Below are 22,510 nucleotides of genomic sequence, written 5' to 3' on the forward strand. Positions count from 1 at the left end.
AGTAGAAAATTTACCTTTCTGGTTGTAAATTCAGCTTATTTGTAGAAAATTCCACTATTTTATAGAAAATTCATCTTTTTGGCTTGAAAATTCAAGAATTTGGTACAAAATTTAACTATTTGATAGAAAGTTTGGACTATTTGGTAGAAAATACAGCTGCTGGTAGAAAAATCAACTATTTGGTAGAAAATCCAACTATTTTGAAAAAATTCAACTTTTTAGCTCAAAAGTTCAATAATTTAAATAAACTTTTTTTCTTTCTTGACTGAAAAATCGTTCTTAGTTGAAAATTCACCTTTTTGGTTAAATTCCACTGTTTTTGATTAAAAACAAATATGTTTTTTTGGCTAAAAAAAGCTCCTTATTCCCCCTGTTTTAAGAGCACTTTGGCCTATAGAGAAAAATTCCAGTGATTTTCCCCAAAATAAAAATAATTATACTGAATTATGAATAAAAAATAATTTCAAAATTTCATTTGACTTTTATTTTATTTTTGAAATAGAGTTCAGGACATGAAAAAAATATTTTTTTTTAAATTTTAGACATCAGACAAAATGTACGTATTCTTTACATTCAATTTTTATTGGATTGACTCTAAATTTAGGACCGATTCACCAAATTATAATTAAAATAAATCGCCATATTAAAATCAAAACCACAATATTCTAAACTGTGAAGTTTAAATTAAAAAAAAAAGTTATCGGTCTGATTCTGATGAAAGTCCAGACGATCTAGCTGATACCGGATTAAAAATAATAGGTGGTAATTGTTTTCTAGATCTTGGTGTTTCGTCTGCAGAAGGTAAACGACGAGCCTAAAAATTTAAATAAAATTAAATAAAAAGTGCAATTTTCTATATAACACAAGATAAAAAATAAATATCAGTTTTGATTTACTTACCTGCCAGGGAATCCAAGATCCTCTTATTTTTTTATTTAAATGGACGATTGTTATAAGAGTAAGACCCAATAAAACCATAATTCCTACTGCTATTCCGGCATTCGCAGAAGCGGTAAGAGTTTCTAAAAAATTAATTTTTACAAGTCCTATCAATATTTAAAAAATAAAATTGTATTTTGAGACAAAAAAATAATTTATAGAAATTTCTTCTATTATTTTTATTCAATTCAATAGTTTAATAATTACCATTTTCTTTCTGGTCTTTCAAAATAATTTCTATTGTATCGAAAGCTTCGTTGACGAGTTTAACTCCCTTCAATCTTGCGGCACATCTCCAGGTTCCAATATCATTGGAAGGAATATTTTGAAGTGTAATTCCACATTCTCCGAATTTAGTGCTTGTGCCACTGAACCAAATTTTTGTGGTTCCAAAATCAAGGGGACTAAAAAAAAATTCTAAAATTAGACCAGTGGTCGGGATCATATGCAAATTAAAAGTAATTCTTGTATTTTATCACTCTAATTCGCAGTTGGAAGAGTGACTTTTCTAAACAAAATTATAATTTGACTTGGAAGAGTGAATTTTAGACAGGGAACGAGAATTTTTTTAAAGAACTTTAATTCGGATTTAGAAGAGAATTCAGAAAATCTCTGTTTTAAATTTGAATTCGGCACAATTTGAAGCTTTCTTCTCCCTAATTTTGGAAAAAGAGAGTAACTATATTTCTGGATTATAAAATAAAATTTTGTGAATAAATATATTTCTGATTAGGAACAGGGAATTTTCTAAAAGAAACATATAGTTCTGATATTCAAGGGGACATAAATAAAATATTTTTTAAATCCCTTAAATTTGGAATTCTTCACAATTTGAAATTTTCCTCTATAATATTAAAAAAAGGAGTTACTATATTTCTGAATGATTATAATAGACAATTTTGTAATTAAATAAAATTCTGATAAAGAACAGGAAAAGGGGACGTCTGAAACTTTAACTGAAACTTTAACTTTATTGATTAAAGTTTCTAAAATTATTGCTTGAATTTTAAATAAGAATAATTGAAAAAAATATATTTCTGGATGAAATTTGTTTTCAATAATTGTAATTTTAAATTCAAGCAATAATTTTAGAAAACTCAAACATTAGAATTAATTTTTTTAATATAAATATTTAATTAATATAACTTTAGTAAATAAATAATAATTTTCACAAATTGTTTGACTAAATTCGGGAATTGTCTGGTTCAGGTATTTTATAATTCGGTAATTTCCTCTCGGAAATTTTCAAATTCGGTAATATCATAAACTGTCGGGAATTTTATTATTCGATAATTTTTTCAATTATACAACAATCTTTAATTGGAAAATCCCCGCCTAAATAATAATCAATAAAATATCTGAACTAGAAAATCCCCGAATAATACAATTTAAAAAAAAACTTAATAAATATTATTCATTTATTAAAAATACAAAAATCAAATATTTTGATCAGAGATTTTTTAGTAATTATTTACCTCCAAATTTAAAAAATTCGATTTTCAAGAATATTTGTTGTAGTTTAAAAAAATTAAATTTTTTAAATTCGGAATTTTTCAATTCGAATATTTCATCATTCGAAAATTTGTTGACGGGAATTTTATTATTCAGGAATTTAAAAATTCGGTAATATTATAAACCGATAGGGAATTTTACACTTTCGGGAATGATATTTTTCGGGATTGGAAAATTTTCGATGAATAAAATTGCTAACAGTTTATAATATTAGCAAATTTGAAAATACCTGACCGAAAATTCCTGAACAATTTATAATATTAACGAATTAGAAAATTTCTGAATAATAAAATTTCTAACAGTTTATAATACTATTATAAAAGATCGGAACTAGAAAATTCCCGAATTTAAACAATTACAAAAATTATTCTTGAATAAACTTTACTTATTTATTAAAAATACAAAAATTCAATATTTTTATCAAAGAACATTTTTTCTAGCAATGTTTAAACTCCAAATTAAAAAAGAAAGAATTAAAAATTCGATTTTTAAGAACATTTTCTGTAATTTAAAAAATATAATATGCACCTTTTCAAACAAAATTTGTCATCTAGAAATTTATATATATTTCAATTCTTGCTATTTTAAATTCAAGCAATAATTTTAAAAAGCTTAAACATTGAAAAAAAAGTTTCTTGGATAAAAATATTTGATTCTTAGACTTTTATTAAATATATAATAGTTAATAAAAAATTTTTTTTTTTAAATTATTCGAATTCGGAATATTCTAGTTCGGAGATTTTATAATTCGACAATTTTCTTTCAGGAATTTTATTATTCGGGATTTTTCATAAAAATATGCTATACAAAAAAAATAAAAAATATAATTCTGAGTTTGAACAGGAATGAAATAAATGTAATATCAAAAAATATTTTGACTTTGGAACAGTGAATTTTGTAATTAATTAAAATGTTGTCTTGAAACAGGTAATTTTTGACATAAAATGTGAAACTTTCAAAAAGTTTTTTAATTTTGATTTATAAAAAAGTGAATTTATAACAACATTCCTTGTTGCAAATCAGAATTCGTCAAAATTAAAAAAACATTTTATTCCAATTCATAGTTTGTTTGAATTAAAAAATTCTTTTTTTTTGCAAAGAAAAATTGGTCAAAATTTTAAATAGAGAACCTTCTAAATAAATATATTTTTGACTTTGGAACAGCTAATTTTGGATATAAAATAGACATTTTTTGAAAATAATTTTTATTTTTATTTATAAAAACAGAATTTAGAAAAATAAACCCTTTCTAAATTAAAATTCATCAGAATTTAAAATTCCCTGTCTCAAATTAGAATTTATTTAAATGGATTTTTTTTTGGCAAATGATAAATTGCCAAAATTTTATACTTCTCTCTTTCAAATTTTATAAAAAAGAAATTACTATGATAATTGGGTTTAGAGAATTTTTTTCAGAACTACAACTCTGAGTTCGGATGGGGAATGTATAAATTAAAAAAAATATATCTTCATTTTGGAAAAGTCAATTTAGTAAAAAAAAGTAATTTTTTTTAGTGGAGGGACAAATAAAAAAAAAGTAATTCCAAAAACAATTCCTGTTTTAATTCTGTCTTGGAAAAGGGAATTTTTGAAAATAAAATTAACTGTTAGTTGTAAGAGGGAATTTCCGTAAAAAATTACAATTTAGACATCCTTTAAAAAATTCTCTGTTCCAAATCAGAATTTTAGTTTTTTTCAAAAATTCACTGTTCCAAATCAGAAATGTTGAAAATGTTTAGAAAATTTCTCATCTTTAAAAATCTTTTTGAATCATTCAAATCTTTTAAACTCTTTTAAAATTACAGAAAAAATTAATTATTGATCGGGAAAAATACGGGAATATTAAATAATAAATAAATACTTTTCTTTTGTTATTTCCTCATCAATATTAATCCCAGTTCCAGAAGGCGAGTAAAATCTACAATACTGAAGAGCCACTCTGTTTGGAGCAGTGTTACATTTTATGGAAGCTGAGTCACTTAAATTTTCTACAAAAACGACTTTGTTTCTGGCGGCCAATGGAGTTTCTGAAAAAAGTTGTATTTGCAAGAATTTTAGATAGTATATTTTATATATACTACATAAAAACCTGAAAATCGTAGACAATTAAAAAGAAATGAATGGGGGTCGTTAAAAAACTACGTCACATTCCTCAGAGGGGGGGGGGAGGTTTTTTAAAATAGTTTTCTTTATTTGATCAGTGGTCAAGTTTAAAATTCAACTACTTGATTTAAAAATTCAACTTTTTTTAATTCAAAATTCAACTATTGGGTTAAAAAATTATTCTTTTGATTTGAAAATTCAACTATTTGATTGAGAATTCATGTATTTTTTTAATCGATTTTTTTCGTAGAAAATTAATTTTTCTACTTGAAGATTAATTTTTGTTACTGAAAATTTAAATCTTCTATTTTAAGTAAAAAAGTGATAAATTTTAGTTGAAAATTCAACCTTTTTTTTTGAAAATGTTTATATTTTGTTGCAAGGTAGTATTTTTTGGTGAAAAAGTAATCTTCTTCATTGAAAATTTAACTACTTCGATTAAATTTGATCTATTTTGTTAAAAATTCATTTTATCAGTTGATGATCCACCCCTTTGGTCGAAAACTTAACTATATTGTAAAAAATTCGTTTGTTTTTGATTCAAAATTAATAGTTTTGTGTTTAAAATTGAACTACTTGATTTTTTTTCTTTGTTGAAAATTACACATTTTAAAACTTTTTAAATAGAAAATTCGTCCTTTTGGATGGAAAATTCAACTTTCGTCTTAAAAAATCGTCTTTTTGGCTTGTAAAGTCAAATATTCAGCTTTTAATGGAACTTCTTTTTTTGAATTAAATTGTTTTTGATCAACCTTTAAGAGATTTCTTAGATGCATTTGTTAAAAATTAATTTTTTTCTTGTTGAAAGTTTATAATTTTAGTTGAAAATTCATCTCTTTGGTTAAACATTAATTATTAAAACTGGAAATTGAAATATCACATTTTTTGTTAGAAATGTATTTTCTTTACTTGAAGGTTCAACTATTTGTTTGAAAATTTATCTTTTTTATTTCAAAATTCAAGCATTTTTTGGTAATGTCATTATTTTTCTAAAAATTTCACTTTTTTATTAAAATTTAAACTATTTCGTTAAAAATTCATATCTTTTGCTTAAAAGTTCAACTATTTAGTTGTACCTGAATACAAATGTTTGGCTGATAATTAATGATTATTTATTTAATTCAACTATTTGGTAGAAAAAACCTTGGTTATAAATTATTAATATTATTTGTGGGCGATTCTAAACCAATTTATTTAGATTATTACATTTTTTCAATAGGAAAAGGAACAATAAAAAAATTTTAATACATTTATAAAATAAAAAATTATACCTGCAATTAAATACAGATATATACATATATAGGTACATTTCCGTCTTTATAATTTTAATCAAGAAGGAAAACTTTTTTGCTGATCCCAATATTTATTTTTATAAATTAAAAAATCCTGATATTTTTAACAGGTTCTCTTAAATTTCCAATGATATTTCCTCATATTAATTAATTTAACAAAAAATAATATTCAAAATTCAATCTATTCAAAAAATTAATTATGATTAAAAAATTATAATGATCAAATTCCGGTGTATAGATGTATATAAATATTATAATATAATATTTTTCATTCAGTACATCACGGCACTAGTCGAAAATTGAAAATTAAAGTTAATACATTAGAAAGATAATCTTTCAGAAAATTTTCACAACAAGATAAGAAAATAAAAATCACGGTGATAATTTTTGAATTAATTAAATTTTTATAACATTTTTTTTTAATTTGTGAGAACCTGTTAAAAATATCAGGTTTTTTAAATATTATAGATATTATGAAAAATAATTTTTATATCTTTTTCACTTGTAAGATTAGATAAAAGTCTTTCAAAGACGGAAATGTTCATATATATGTTTATATCTGTTTTTAATTGCAGGTATTATGTTTTATTTTTAACTAGCATAAGAATCTATCCATCAGACCTTGTTACTTTTTATTTTGTTGTCTCTAATGAGCCGAAGAGTGAGGTAGTTGGGAATTCTGCTTTTTAATTCTGAATCTTTTTTATGCTCATTTTGTCTAAAATTATTAATGAAAAATAGATTTCGATCTTAAATTATAAATTACTAATATTATTATTATGATTGTTATTATAAGTTCGAGAGTGAAGAAATCTTAAAACTTAATTAATAATTAAACCATAATAATTATCAATAACAAAATAATTATCTATCAATTAATTAATTCACCTATCTTCTAAAAAAATTATTTGTTTATTTTAAAATTCAACTACTTGGTTGAAGGTTAACTTCCTTTGTTAAAAATTTATAATTTTTTATTGAAAATTCACCATTTTAGTTAAAAATTTATCTCTTTGGTTGCGAATTAATTTTTTAAACTGAAAATTTAACTATTCCATTTTTTGTTACAAAGGTTTCTTCTTTAATTGAATTGAACATTTATCTACTTTGTTGAAAATTAATCTTTTTTAGCTGAAAATTTAACAGTTTTGTGGAAAATTCATACTTTTTCGTAAAAAAGTTCTAGGTTAAAAATGATGATGATTATTATTATTATTTCGAGAATGAAGACAGCTGGAAGAATAAATAAATTTAAAATTAATAAAGAATAAGAATAAATAATAATAATAATAATAATTGAATTATTAATTAATCCACCTCTCTTCTAAAAAAATCGTATTTTGGTTTGAAAGTTCAACTATTTGGTTGTAAATGCAACTGGTTGGTCTAAAATAACTTTTTTTTCCAATGCAAACTATTTGGTTAAAATTTTATCAATTTTTGTTAAAAATGTAATATATTTTTACTTTCATCTATTTTGGTTGAAAATGTAAATTATTTCGACTTGGAATTTTAAGTTTGTCATATTAAATTCAATATAGTACTTAAAAATTAAGTTAATTAATTTTATTTTAAATAATTTATTCCTTAAGGGGGGGGGGGGCATTTGTATTGTCACACTTGGGGGTTCAAGCTTGTTCGATGATCTGTGACGAAGAAATTTAGGACCTCCAGTCCATGCACCAGAACGACCGGATCTCAGAATGGCCGGAATGAAGCGTTGACCAATCAGAAAATTTTCGCGGAAACAGTGCCTTGTCCTCGAGCCGAAGTAAGCCGCAGATGAAATTTACTATAGTGCATGTCAAATTTGTTGTGAGTGTTTTTTTTCAAAAGTGTTTACCAGTTGAGGTTATAAAAAATAATAAATTATGAACATAATGAGCAGTTTTGATGAATTAAGGGAACATGATGTATCAATTTTACGTAGAGCCTTATATATTGTTTTTGCGTTTTTTATATGAAAAGTTCTATTTGATGCTTTAATATTATGTACAACGTATACACTGGCTTATATATTTAACAATGTTTTATTTGCAAAAATTGAATAATTTATAATATTTGTCTGGATGTAAAAGTGGAGGGAGAATAAAAAAAGAATTTTTAAATTTTCAATTATATTTTGTATAGTTCCACATTAAATTATTTGCAATATATATTCGTAACATGCAGTGCCGGATCATGGGGAGGGCTTGGTGGTGCTGAAGCACCGGGCCCCACGCTAGTGGGGGCCCCCTTCTCCCCAAGAAAAACATATAATATACAGTAAAATAACCCGCTTATAAACAAAAATAATAAAGTCCTAAAAAAAATTTTAGTAAAATTTTTTCAATTAAATTTTTGAATTTTTTTATCATGAACTAATTTTAAATGAAAGTAAAATGTTAAGTCCAGCCGCCTTAAAGGGGCCCCAACGTTATTTTAGCTCCGGGCTCCGAAAGGTCTTAATCCGCCCATGGTAACATGCATACAATTAACAATTTTTATTCAAAATTTAAAATAATTTTGCAGATATACTTAGCGTTTATTGTATTTTAAATACTTGTGTACTTAATTTCGCGCCAATAAGCGTTTCGTTCATTTCCAAAGTTGTAAAACACATGCACTGGAATGACCGTAGCCCGGAATGACCGCAACACAAATCGCATAGCACTTTCGACAAGACGAGAAAGTTCCTTCTTATCAAACATGATCTGTGATTGGTGTCCCGGTCATTCCGGGTTACGGTTATTCCGGTCCATGTGTTTGACAACTTTGGAAATGAACGGAACGCTTATTGGCGCGAAATTAAGTACACAAGTATTTAAAATACAATAAATGCTAAGTATATCTGCAAAATTATTTTAAATTTTGAATCAAAATTGTTAATTGTATGCATGTTACGAATATATATTGCAAATAATTTAATGTGGAACTATACAAAATATAATTAAAAATTTTTTAAATTCTTCTTTTATTCTCCCTCCACTTTTACATCAAGACAAATATTATAAATTATCAAATTTTCGCAAATAAAGCATTGTTAACGATATAAGCCGGTGTATGTGTTATACAAAATCTTTAAGCCTAAAAAAAACTTTTCATATAAAAAACGCAAAAAGAAATGGATTTCACTGTACGTAAAATTGATACTTACATCATGTTCCCTTAATTAATCAACACTGCTCATTATATTAATAATTTTTTTTTTATAACCTCAAGTGGTAAACACTTTTGAAAATAAAAAAACACTCACAACAAATGTGACACGCACTATAGTAAATTTCATCTGCGGCTAACTTTGGCCAAACATATTATATCTTTGCTTTGGCTCGTGAAGGAGACAGTTTCCGCGGAAATTTTCTGATTGGTCAACGCTTCATTCCCGCCATTCTGAGATCCGGTCGTTCTGGTGCATGGACTGGAGGCCTCACATCTGGCAAAAAAATGTTTCAGCCAATTCTGGTCAGTTTGCTTGGACTACTGATTGGCTGAGCACCACTTCCGCTCTTTCGACCAATCAGCAGCCCCTCATTTTCCCGCGAAAAATTCGAAAAGGATACTTTTTAAAGATTAATAAAAATATTTTAACTTATTAAAAAAACCTTTACTTAAGTAATAACATTCCATTTCTAGTGCTATTTTAATTTCGCAATAAAGAACTTAAAATATGCAACTACCTGATTGGCTATTATTATGTTATAAATTTTGAAATATAGAGCAACAAACCTGATATTCGTACATCGATATTGGCAGTGATTTCAAGTCCTGGTGAATTTGGTCCCATATGACAAGTCCAAGTGCCATTGTGAATTTCTTCAGCATTTGTTATATTTACACCACATTCTCCACTATCTAATCCCTTCCCAAAGTAACTGTTTCAAAAATAAAGAAATTCTAGAATGATCTTCATTTTTAGTATTTCGTCGTACTCTTTTCCAAGAGGGGAAATGAGGGATGGGGAAGTAAGAGGAAATGAGTCGAGGGGAAATAGAGAAAGTTAAAGGAAGTAAGGGTGTGGAAGAGTGGAAGAAGTGAAGAGAAATGAGAGAAGGGGATGTCCAGAAAGTGAGGAGAAATGAGGAAAGGAAACTTAAGCAAAACGATAGGAACTGAAGGGAGGGGTACAAGGGGAACCGAGGGGAGGGTAATGATGGGAAAAAATAATGTCAGGAGAAGTGGGAGAACGGGTTGGAGAGAAATTGAGGGGTAATGGGAGGAGGGGAATTAAGGGAAGTGAGGAGAAATGAGCGGGGGGAAAGTAAACGAATCATGGGAGATAAAGTAGGGATAGTATGAGAAATTATCAAGGGGGAAGTAGAGGAAGTGAGGGTAAATGAGAGGAGGAAATGGTGGAAACTGAGGGAAATTATGGGAGGGAATGTTCCATCAGTGAGGGGAAAGAGGAGAGGAAAAGTCAGGAAAGGGTAGTAGGGAAAATCAGGGGAAAGGTAGTGGGGAAATCGAGGAAAATGAGGAGAGGGGTTATAAAGGAAACCATGGAAGAGGATTAGGGGAGAGAGGAAGTATGGGAAGTGAGGGGGGGAGGGGGTTAAGGAAAGGAAAGGTACTACCAGTGAGGTGAAAGAGGTGAGGGAAGTCGGGAGATGGTAGTAGAGGAAATAAGGGAAGAAGGAGTAGGGCAATAGAGGAAAATGAGGAGAGGGGAATTAAGGAAAACTATGAAAGGGGAGTAGGGGAGAGAGGAAGTATGGGAAATGAGTGAGGAGAAGGGATATTAAGGGGAAATTACGGTAAGAAATTAGGGAAAGTGAGAGGAAATTGGGGAAAATAAAGATAGGAAAAGTGAAGGAAGTGAGGATGAATAAAGGGAAAAAAGTAGGAGAACTGAGGCGAGGGATAGGTGTTGAAATGAGGGAAAATGAAGGGAGAGGTAGTGGGTGATAGGAGAGGAGGAGGGAAAATGAGAGGAGGTTGAGTATAGGAAATAGGAGAAATGAGGAGAGTGGAAGTAGAGGAAGTGAAGGGAGAATGAGTAGTGGATGTTAGGGAAAATGAGGGGAAGGGTAGTAGGTGGAAAAAGGGGGGAAATTAGGGGAGGTTGAGTAGAGGGAACAGGAGAAATGAGCAGAGGGGAAGTAGATGAAGTGAAGGGAGAATGAGTAGTGCAAGCGAGGGAAATTATGGGAGGGGTAGTAGGGGAAATGAGGGGAGGGTAACTAGTAGAAGTAAGGAAAGATGAATTAGGCGAATGGAGGGAAATAAGGAGGAGTATTAAGGTAACTTATGAGAGGGGAAGTAGGAAGTAGTGGAAATAAGAAGAGGGCAAGTAAGGGGGAATGAGCCGAGGGGAAGTATGGGAAATGAGGGTAGAGAAAAGTAGATGAATTGAGGGGAAATTACGGGAAATTAAGGTAGAAAAGTAGAGGGAGTAGGGGAAGGAATATGAAAACTGGGGAAGGGAAGTAAGATAAGGAGAATTTTAGCTAGGGAATTAGGGAGAGGGGGAAGTCGTGGAGAAGGAAATTAGGGAAGAGAGGGGTGATAAAGGGTTAAGTGTTGGAAGAGGAGGGGAAAGTATGGAAAGTAGGTGATGGAAAGTATTGAAAAAGGAGATTTTAACGACACAATTTTTTATTTTGTTGTTTCTAAAAATGTATTACCTGTAAGAGTTCGAAAAGATTGTTTTAGTTGAAAAATCAGGAAAATTGGCTTCAGTCGGTGTTAGGATAGTTTCATTTGGTCCCGAAATCCAACAATATTTTAGAGGAATATTTACTGAACATTGCAGAATCAAATCTTTTGTTAAAGATGTTATCACGGGACTTACTGACTGAAAAATGACTTAAAACACTTTTTTTTTAATTTCATTTTTTAAACAATTATTTATATAAATATGAATACAGACTTCACACTTTTCCCCTGTTTTCCTCTTCATCCATTTTTTAAAGAATCATTTTTTGGTTAAAAATGTGTTTTATTTAATTCAAAAGTTTACTGTTAAATTTTTCGTTCGAAATCCATCTCATTTGGTTAAAAAATCTACTATTTGATTAAAAATTTATATTTTTCGTCTATTTGGTTAAAAATTGCAATATTTGTTTAAAAATACGTTTCATTTTTGGTTAAAAATTAAACTTTTTAAATGACAATTTAATTATTCACTTTTTAGGGCAGAAATCATCTTCTCGGTTAAAAAATATATTTTTTTTTTTGAAAATTCAACCATTTTGTTAAATGTTAAACTACTTTGTGTAAATTCCAACTATTTTGTTGAAAATCCATTTATTTTGTTGTTGAGACTTAATATTTTCAACTTAAAGTCAGCCTACTTAATTTTTGATTTAAAATTTATATTTATAATTAAAAATTGATTTTTCCTAGTTGAAAATTCATATTTTTGGTTTAAAGATTCTACTCTTTTGGTAGATAATTTGTCTTTTTGGTTTAAAAATTCAACAAACTTTGTAAAAATGTTAAAACAATTTGATTGAAAATGAACTTTTGTTTAAAAATTCTACTTTTGTTAGTAGAAGATTCACCTACTTGGTTAACTATTTCTTTGAAAATAAAATTAGAAAATTAACTTTTATGTTGAAAAATAATATTTTCAGGTTCAAAATTCGTCTTTTTTGGTTTGACTCAAGTTTTTGATTTCAAATAAAAATTTTTTTGGTTGAAAATTCATAATTTTTGTTGAAAAATAAACTATTTGCTTAAAAATTAGCTTCTTCGATCAGAATTAATATTTTCGGTTAAAATTCAAATTCAAATGTTTTTGATTTCAAATTAAAATCTTTTTCGATTGAACATTAATAATTTAAAATAAAAACTAAACTATTATGTTGAAAATTAACTTTTTTGTTGAAAATTCTAATATTTTCATAGACAATTCATCTATTTGATTAATAATTGAACTATTTAATTGAAAATTAAATTATTTGAAAGAAAATTAACTTTTTTGTTGAAAAATTATTTACTTTTTGTTGAAGATTCATTATTTTAGTTAAAAATTATTTTTTTGGTTGAGAATTAATTTTTTTAATTGTAAATGTAACTATTCAATTTTTGGTTGAAAATTCATCTTTTCTATTAGAAATTTATTCCCTTTTGGTTGAAAATACAACTGTTTGGTTAATTATTAATCTGTGCTTTTTTAGCATTCAGAATTTTAGTTGAAAATTTAACTATTTGATTGTAAATGTTTTTTTTTTTTTTTTTTGATAATTCATATTTGACGGTTGAAAATTTTCACTTTTTTGTACAAAATTCGTCTTTTGGCTTACAAATTCAATAACTTGGTAGAAAATTAAAATATTTAATAGAAAATTAATTTTTTTGTTAAAAATTTATTTTTTTGGTTGAAAATTTTAAATATTGTTTTGAAAATTAATCTTTTTTCTTGGAAATTCATCTATTAGGTTGAGGATTCAGCTATTTTGTTAAAAAGCCGCTTTTTGGTTTAATTCAACATCCTGATTGCAAATTAATCTTTTTTGCTTAAAAATACAGCTATTAAAACAAATGAAAATATTTATTAAAAATTGAATTGTTTTGCGGAAAAACAAATTATTTTGTTTAAAGTTTAAATTATTTGTTTGAAAACTCAAATATTGGTAGAAATTCGTCTTTCTTGATTAAGAATGAACTTTTTGTTGAAAATTCATCGTCTTCGCAAAAATTCGTCTTTTTGGTTTAAAAATTGAACTATTTGATTGAAATTGCAACTATTTTGTCAAAAATTCATCTCTTTCGGTGGACATTTATTTTTTTTTGAAAATTGAAATATTTTGTTTTAAAATATATTGAATTCAATATGGTATCTACATTAATTTCATTTAAAAAAATGTATTCCCCTATTTTCGTATAAAAAATCACCCTATTTCCCTGTTTTTACACAATATGGGGCAGTCAAGTCTGTAATTAAATTGAAAACGATTTCCTCACCATCATTTGATTTATTTACAAGACTCGGAATATGAATGTAGCCTCCTAAAATGCGTTTTCCAACTTGTCCAACTCGACAGTACCAGTTTCCAAAATCATTTGGTTCAGGATTTTCGATCGTCAATCCACATTGACCATTTGCTAGTCCATTTCCGTAATATCCATATCTTCCTTTACTAAGACCTTCGCTCAGATGAAAAGCATTCTATTTTGGATAAATTAAATATATTTAACTATAAAAAAACTTTGAATTGCTAGAATTGAATTTTAATGGCTAGAACTTATTTTTAATTTATTAGAATTAAATTTCAATTGCTAAATCTTAGTTTTAATGGTTTGAAATTAATTTTAATATTGTTACAATCTAATTATTGTTGATAGAATTTAGCGGTAATTTTAAAGATTTAAATTTTAATTAACATGATTAAATTGCCAGGTTTCAATTTTAATTTTGGAATGACTTTTATTTATTTTAACTCTATCTGAAATAAATGAATTCTGTTTGAATTGCTACAATTGAATTGAGAGGATTTTGCAAACTTTAATTAGAATTTTCTATAAATTAATTTGTAAAGAAAAAAATTAAATATAATTGCTAGAACGGAATTTAAAAAGCTCTAATCATTAAATTCCAGGTAATATTTAAATAAAATATCTATATGCAGGAATTTAAATTTTCATTAATTCTAAATTCAATTTCTTTATTTGAATTGAATTCTAGATGTTAAAATTAAATTCTAGAGATTAAATTCAAATTTTAACAATTCAATACAAATTATAATGAATGCAAATTAAGTTATACCAAACTAAAATTAAAATTCTAGAAATTAAAATTGAAAGTTTGCAAGTTCAATAAAATTCTTGTATTTAGCTATTGAAATCGAAATTCATTAAATTCAAACTATTTCAAATTGAGTTCTAAAAATGAATAATTAATAAATAAATACAACATAATTCCTTTATCTGAATTAAATTCTAGTAAATAAAATAAAACTATGTCACTTTTAAATATTGAATTTTAGTAAATTGAAATTGAGTAATAGCAATTCCAATTTAAATTATAATGTTCAAATAAAAATTCCAACTATTAAAATTGAATTACAGCAGCTACTAGAATTCCGTTTTAGAAAATAAAATTAGTTTATATTAAATTAAAACTAAAGTATACTACATTAAGATTACAATGTATGCATTATTTAACATTGTGTTCTGGAAATTCGAATTAAATTCTAGGACTACAAATTCACATCTATTACATTCAAATTGAGTTCTAGAAATTTAAATTTTCTTATTTGGTCGAAAATTCTTTTTTTTTCTCTTGAAAATTAATCTTCTTGATTGCAAATGTAACCATTTAATTTTTTGTTGGAAATTGATCGTTTTTAGTTGCAAATTTAACTATTACATTTTGGCATACAATAAATCTTTTTGGATTAAGATTTAACTATTTTTTGAAAATTCGTTTTTTTATAACAAATACATTTTTGAACTGCAAATTTAATTCATACATTTTTTTAAATGATCGTTTTTATTTGAAAATTGAACTATAACATTTTTCGTCAAAAAATAATCTTTCTTGACTAAAAATTCAACTATTTGTTTATAAATTCATTTGCAACCATTTTTTAAGAAGTTATTTTATTGGTTAAAGTTTTTTTATTTTGTTAAAATTTTTTTTTTGTAAAAAAATAATTGTTTAAACTGCAAATTTAAGGTAACTTAATTTTTGTTTAAAAAATTATCGTTTTCAGATGGAAAATTTAACTATTGTTGTTAAAAATTATTATTTTTCTCTTGCCAATTAATCTTCATGATTGAAATTTAACTATTCGTTTTTTTCTTAAAAATGGATCGTTTTGAATGAATGTCTTTTTGTTGAAAATCCAATTACTATGTTAAACACGTTTTTTTACATTCTCATTATTAATATTTGAGAAAGCATTAAAATGCATGTTAAATTCGTTTAAAATAAAAGAGAGCTATAAAAATAAATGCTAGAAAATTGAATTATACTAATTGACGTTTAATTGAAATTATTCGAAATTAATTCTAGAAAATTAAATTCAAAAAATTCATATCCAGAATTAATAATGTTAACAATAAAAATTTAATTCTAGCTATTCAGATGACAAAAAATTACATTTTTATTTAATCTAATTCAGTTTCTTTATGTGAAAGAAATTCTAGCAAGTAAAGTTATATTACTTCATATTCATTTTTAGTAAATTCAAATTGAATTGCTAGCAAAAAATTTGAATCTCTAGAACTTAATTTGAATGTAATGGAGTTCAACTTGACTTAGAAGAATTGAATTCAAATAAAGAAATTAAATTTATATTACCTCTTAATCAAAATTCAAATCCTTCTAATGACTATAATTTAAGTTCCATCAATAAAATTTTAATTTTAATCGCTAGAAGTCGATTTTAATATACTAGAATTAAATTTCAAGTGCTAGAATTTAATTAAATTTACATTCTTTTAATTACTATAGTTGAAAACGATTTTGCTATAATACACTTCTAATTGTTAGAACTAATTTTTAATTTCTAGAACCTAATTTAAAAGCATATATAGACTTTATTTCAATATTGAATTACTATAACTTAAATGGAATTACTAGAATTTAAATTAAAATTGCTAGAATTAGAATTTAAATTTGAATTGCTAGAGCTGAATTTTGAAAGTGCCATAATTTAATTTAAAGTTCTAGAATTAAATTCAATTAAATAAATGAAATTCATATTATTATAATTTATAGATTTTAAATAAATTGTAGAACAAACTTCGTATTGCTATTATCACTAGAATTTAAAATATGAATCTGTAGAACTGACTGTTACTTGGATTTCAATTTTAATTGCGGTAATTCAATTTGAACAGTAACTCAAATTAATTAATTATTTTCATTTAATACCTAAAATTAACATTTGAAATTCTAGAGAAAATTTTAAATTCAAGAACTCAATTTTATTTTAGTAGAAATGAATTTAAAGTGCTAGAACTGAATTTGAATTGCTAGAACTTGATTGGAATTTATGCTAGAATATAATCTCAACCGATTAATTTTAAATTTATTATAAATCAATGTGAAAATATAAAAAAAATTAATTGTCAGAAAAAAATTGAATCTCTATCACTCAATTTGAATATACTAGAATTGAATTTGAAGAGCTATAATTGAATTCAAACGAAGAAATTAAATTTAGATTGCTTCTAAATCAAAGTTCACAATTTTCTAAATAATAGAGTTTAAATTTAGTTGGCTTGAATGCACTTTGGATTGCTAGAATTTAATTTAAATTTCTAGAACTCAATTTAAATTTAAAGTGATATTATAATTTCATTTGCTAAAATGTAATTCAAAAAATTAAATTATATTTTTAATTTTTAGAACACAATTTGAAATTATGCATGCTGGACTTTATTTATAATTTGCTAAAGTTTAGTTTGAATTTAAGGGAATCCAACTTGAATAGCTGAAATTGAATTTCTATTGTTACATTGATAGAAAAAATTTTAACTGCTAGAAAAAAATTGAATTTCTAAAACTAAATTTTAATTGATCAGAATTGAATTTAAAGTGCTAGATTTGAATTTAAATGGCTAGAACTCAATTGGAATTTATACTAGATTTCAATCTCAGTTAAGTAAATTTTAACTGAAATTTCATATAAATCAACTTGAAAATAACAAATTTATTTACAATCTAAGTATTGAATTACCAGAATTTAAATTAAATTATAAGAAATTAATTCTAATTTTCTAGAACTCAATGAAAATTGACTAGAGTCAAAATTCGAATAATTAAAATTAAATTGTATTTAGCACGATTAAGTTTGCTAGAATTTGTTTTTATAACTCAATTTTATTTCACTAGAATTTAATAGGAAGCCCTAAAATTGACTGTTATCTAGATTTGAAATTTTAATTGCCATAATTAAAATTTAATAACAAGAATTAAAGTCGAATTGCTAGAATGTAATTTAAGTAGCTATTATTAAATTTCAATTGCTAAAGTTTAAATTAAATATCTATAATTTTAATTTCCAGCAACAAAATTAAAAGTTCTAGAACTCAATTTAAATATAATAAAATTGGTTTTGAAGTGCTAGAATATAATTCCAATAAAGAAATGAAATTAATATTTACTCTAAACCAAAGTTCACATTCCTTTAGCTAGAATGTAAATTGATTTTGATATAATATACTTAGAAATTTTAGAATTGAATTTAAATTTCTAGAACTAAAATTGAAATATTGTATAAATTGTAGTCTGAATTTAGTATACTTCAGATTGAATTTAATATAAATTAATTTTATTTGCTAGAATTGAATTCTAGTGGCCTTAATTCAATTTTAGTTACTATAATGTTTATTTAATTATTAGAATTTAAATTGATATAATTTAAATCTCTAGAATTCAAATTAAAATTACTAGAACTCAACTTAAATTTACTAGAATTAAATATTTAAAGTGATATAGTTTTATTTGATTTGTTAGAATTTAATTCAGTTAAAGTCCTTAAATTAGATTAGATAAAAATTCAAATATTTGAATTTAATTTTAATTTTTAGAACTCAATTCGAAATCATATATACTGGACTTTGATTTATATTTATGAAATTTTATATTGAATTCAGAAAAATTGAATTTCATTACATTCAAACTCAAATTTCCTATTCAAATTAAATTTCAGCAATTAAAATTTAAAACTGGAAAACAGGTAATTCTGGGTTTTATATTAAATTCAACAGAAATAAAATTGAAATATAGTTATTCAAATTAAATTGTAGAAAATTGAATTATACTAATTAAAGTTTAATTGCAATTATTAAAATTGAATTGTAGAAAATTAAATTCAAAAAATCAAACTTAGATTGAATAATTGTAAAAATAGAAATTTAATTCTGGCTATTCAAATTGAATTCTCTTAAATTTAAACTAAAACAATTATATTATTATAATATATATTATTATTATACCTAATTATTATACCTCAATATATTTCACTAGAATTTAAAATATGAATCCCTAGAATCAACAGTTCCTTAGATTGAAATTTAAATTTCCATGATTCAATTTAAATAAAATTATATTATTATTATAATTATATTACATTAATTAATTAAATTGATCTAAAAAATTGAAAATTCAAGTATTTGAATTTTGAGCTAATCTAATTCCTTTAAATAAATTAAATTCTAGCAAATGAAATAATACTATGCCACTTTAAATATTTAATTAAATAATCGGCATACATAATTTCAAATTGTTTTCTAAAAATAAAAATTGAATTCTAGCAATTGGAAGTGTATTCTAGAATTTAATTTAAAAATTTAGAAGCAAAGAAAATTTGAATGTTGATTCATTCTAATTTAATTTTTTATTCTGGATTAAATTCTAGCAAGTAAAATTATATCGCTTGAAATTCAATTCTAGTAAATTTAAATTGAGTTCTAGCAATTCAAATTCAAATTCAAGTAATTTAATATTCAGATTAAAGTCTATACATGTTTTGAAATCATATAAATATCAAATATAAATTCAAATTTGTTGCTCGCAATTCAAATACGTATTCTACACATTTAATTTAAATTCCAGTAACTGAAATTGTATTATATCTATTTAAATTCCATTCTAGCAATTATAATTGAATTTTCTATTTTCTGGACTCTAAATTCAATTCTAGTACATTCAAATTTAGTTTTAGAGATTCAAATTTTTTTCTGGCAACTGAAATACACAATCTACATATATAATTTAAATTTTAGCAACTAAAATTGAATTATAGCTACATAAGTTTCGATATCAAATTTAAAATACAAAATACTCAATTGAGATTGAAATCTAATATAAATTCCATTTAAGTTATACCCATGCCAATTCAATTCTAGCATTGCAAATTCAATTATAGTGCATGTAAATTGAGTTCTGGAGATTCTTTTTTTTGCTCGCACTTCAAATTTTAATTCTACATATTTAATTTAAATTATAGGAATTGAAATTGAATTAAAGCTACTAAAACTTATGCTAGCAATTCGAAGTTAATTCTTACTATCCAAACTGAATTATGGCAATTAACATTAAAATCTAAGCAACGGTCAATTCTAGGTATTCATATTAATTTTTAGTATAGTTTTTTTATATTTTAGTGTTTTTCTAGAATTTAACTTAAAATGCGGAAATTGCAAGAACTTAAATGTTAATTTGATCTAGTTAATTTAATATCTTTATTTGAAATAAATTATAGCAAATAAAATGATATCTCTATAAATATAGCAAAATCCATTTAAATTCTATTGATTCAATTTAATTTGAAGTAATTCAATATTGAGATTACAGTCTATAAATTACATTAAATTGAGTTATATAAATTAAAATGAAATTCTAGCAATTCGAAGTGTATTATAGTAGAACTATATTAAACTCTAGTAATTAGAAGAATGTGAATTTTTGATTTAAAGGTAATATAAATGTCATTTCCTTATTTTAATTCAATTCTAGCAAGTCAAGTTCAATTCTAGTACATTCCAATTGAGTTCTAGGGATTCCAATTTTTGGCTAGAAATTCAAATTCAAATTCTAGACATTTAATTTAAATAGCAACTGAAATTGAATTATAGCTACTGAAATTTTGTTCTGGCAATTATAATAAATTTTTTTCTATTCAAATTAATTTCTACAATATTTAAATTGCAGCTTACCAAATCCATTCAATTCAATTATAGCGATTCAAATTGAATAAAATAATTTTAGATTGAGTTAAAATAACTAAAAGGTCATTCTAACAATAAAATTGAAACCTGAAAATTTAATCGTGTTAATTTGAAATTTTAATCTTTACAATTACCGCACACATATACATTAAAACTTTAATAAATAGAAATTAAGTTATGAAATTTCAATTTTAATTGCTAGAGTTTCAATTGAATTCTTAGAATTTAAAATAAATTTACTAGAACTTATAATGAATTATTAAAATTTAAATTAAATCCCTACAATTTGATTTTAAAATCTAGAATTGAATATTAAATTCAAGTCAGAATTAAATTTCTATTTGATCTGATATTGAAAGAATTAAAATTTTATAACAGTAATTTAGTCTGAATTTAATTTAAAATAGAGAAATAAAATTTGAATTGTTACTTGATGTCCTTCCAATTGTGAAAATCTGCAAAGATCAGGCACTCCTTCGTAATTTACAAGATTGCAGTATAAATGAAGGTACTTAGTCTCATTTTTTTTATAACCAGACATCAACCGTTCCTCTAAAATATTATTTTTACTTTTATAATATAAAAATTTCGTATATAAAAAAAAAGAAACCTAATTTTTACTTACGATAAATGATGAGTTTCGCAGTGGCATCAACTTCCTCGATTTGTCCTTTTACCTCAAATTTTGCTGTCCAAAATCCAGCGTCTGCTTCTGTAGGTTCTTGCAAATCAACAACACAATCTTCTACTAATTCAAAATCTGCGTTATCATTATTAGGTCGTTTTACCTAAAAGAATTTTTATCGAGATTTTCAAAAACGGACCTAAATTATTTTTTGCGCAAATGCAAACTAAATAAGAAAATCCAACTTTTTTTGATTGAAAGTTAATTTTTTTTAATTGAATAGTCTGTTATTAAATGTTTACTTCAGAATTAATCTTTTTTAGTTAGAAATTCTATTATTTGGTTAAAAGTTGCTTAAAATTTTATTTTGGCTGAAAATTCAATTACTTTATTATTTTTATATTATATTATTATATATCAATTTTATATTTTATATTATTATATAATTATTTTTATTATTGAAAATCCATGTACTTGGTTCAAACATTTGAATTTTGATCTAATACAATTCCTTTAACTGAATTAAAGCCACTAGAATCCTAGTCTAGCAGATAGAATTAATTTTTATTCAATTCGAACTAAAGTATACTACATTCAGATTACAATCTATAAATTATGTCAAATTGAGTTCTAGAAATTTAAATTTAATGCTAGCAATTCTAAGTGCATTATATCAAAATCAATTTTAATTCTAGCTAAACGAATGTGAACTTTGATTTAGAATAAATATTAATTTCATTTCTTCATTTAAATTAAATTCTAGCACTTCAAATTCCATTTTTTACATTCAAATTTAGTTCTAGAACTTTAATTTTTGTTGCTAGAAATTCAAATTATTGATATTTAATTCAAACTTTAGCAATTGAAATTGAATTATAGCTAGTTAAATTCCATTCTAGCAATTGAACTTTAATTCTTGTTATACAAATTTGATTATGGCATTTAAAATTTAAATCTAGATAACAGTCAATTCTATAGATTCATATTAAAATTTAGTGAAATAAAATTGAGCTGTATTTATTAAAATTAAACTCTAGCAAACTGAATTACACTAAGTAAAACTGAATTCTAATTATTCGAATTAAATTCTAGCAAATTAAAATTTTAAAATTCAATTCCAGTTTGAATAATTGTAACAAAAGAAACTCAATTCTAGCTATTCAAATTTAATTCCATTAAATTCAAATTCCAGCATAAATAATTCCAAAAAGTGTTATAAATATTAAAATATAATTGTAGCAATTCAAAGTGTATTATATAATTAAATTTAGACTCTAAAAATGACAAGAACTTAAATTTTGATTCAATCTAATTTAGTTTCTTTTTCTGAATTAAATTCTAGCAAGTAAATTAATGTCACTTTCAATGAAATTTCAGTAAATTCAAATTGAGTTCTAGAAGCTCATGATTAATTCCTAGTAATTCAATATTC

The 22,510-nt window shown here is 24.6% G+C and overlaps 1 protein-coding gene across 1 annotated transcript in view; it reads right to left on the bottom strand.

The window, feature by feature from the left end:
* Nucleotides 1–635: 635 nt before the first annotated feature.
* The window catches only part of LOC117173132, a 31,856-nt gene continuing 9,981 nt past the window's right edge, over nt 636–22,510 (bottom strand). The window contains exons 4-12 of the mRNA XM_033361529.1: nt 21,079–21,241; nt 20,884–21,005; nt 13,734–13,938; nt 11,450–11,630; nt 9,555–9,700; nt 4,313–4,478; nt 1,147–1,343; nt 901–1,022; nt 636–814 (exon numbers count right to left, since the gene is read on the bottom strand). Coding sequence (XP_033217420.1) covers nt 698–814; nt 901–1,022; nt 1,147–1,343; nt 4,313–4,478; nt 9,555–9,700; nt 11,450–11,630; nt 13,734–13,938; nt 20,884–21,005; nt 21,079–21,241 — 1,419 coding nt within the window. The 3' untranslated portion in view covers nt 636–697. The remainder of the gene's footprint in view (nt 815–900; nt 1,023–1,146; nt 1,344–4,312; nt 4,479–9,554; nt 9,701–11,449; nt 11,631–13,733; nt 13,939–20,883; nt 21,006–21,078; nt 21,242–22,510) is intronic.

This window comes from Belonocnema kinseyi, chromosome 5, assembly GCF_010883055.1.
Source record: "Belonocnema kinseyi isolate 2016_QV_RU_SX_M_011 chromosome 5, B_treatae_v1, whole genome shotgun sequence".
NCBI lineage: Eukaryota > Metazoa > Arthropoda > Insecta > Hymenoptera > Cynipidae > Belonocnema > Belonocnema kinseyi.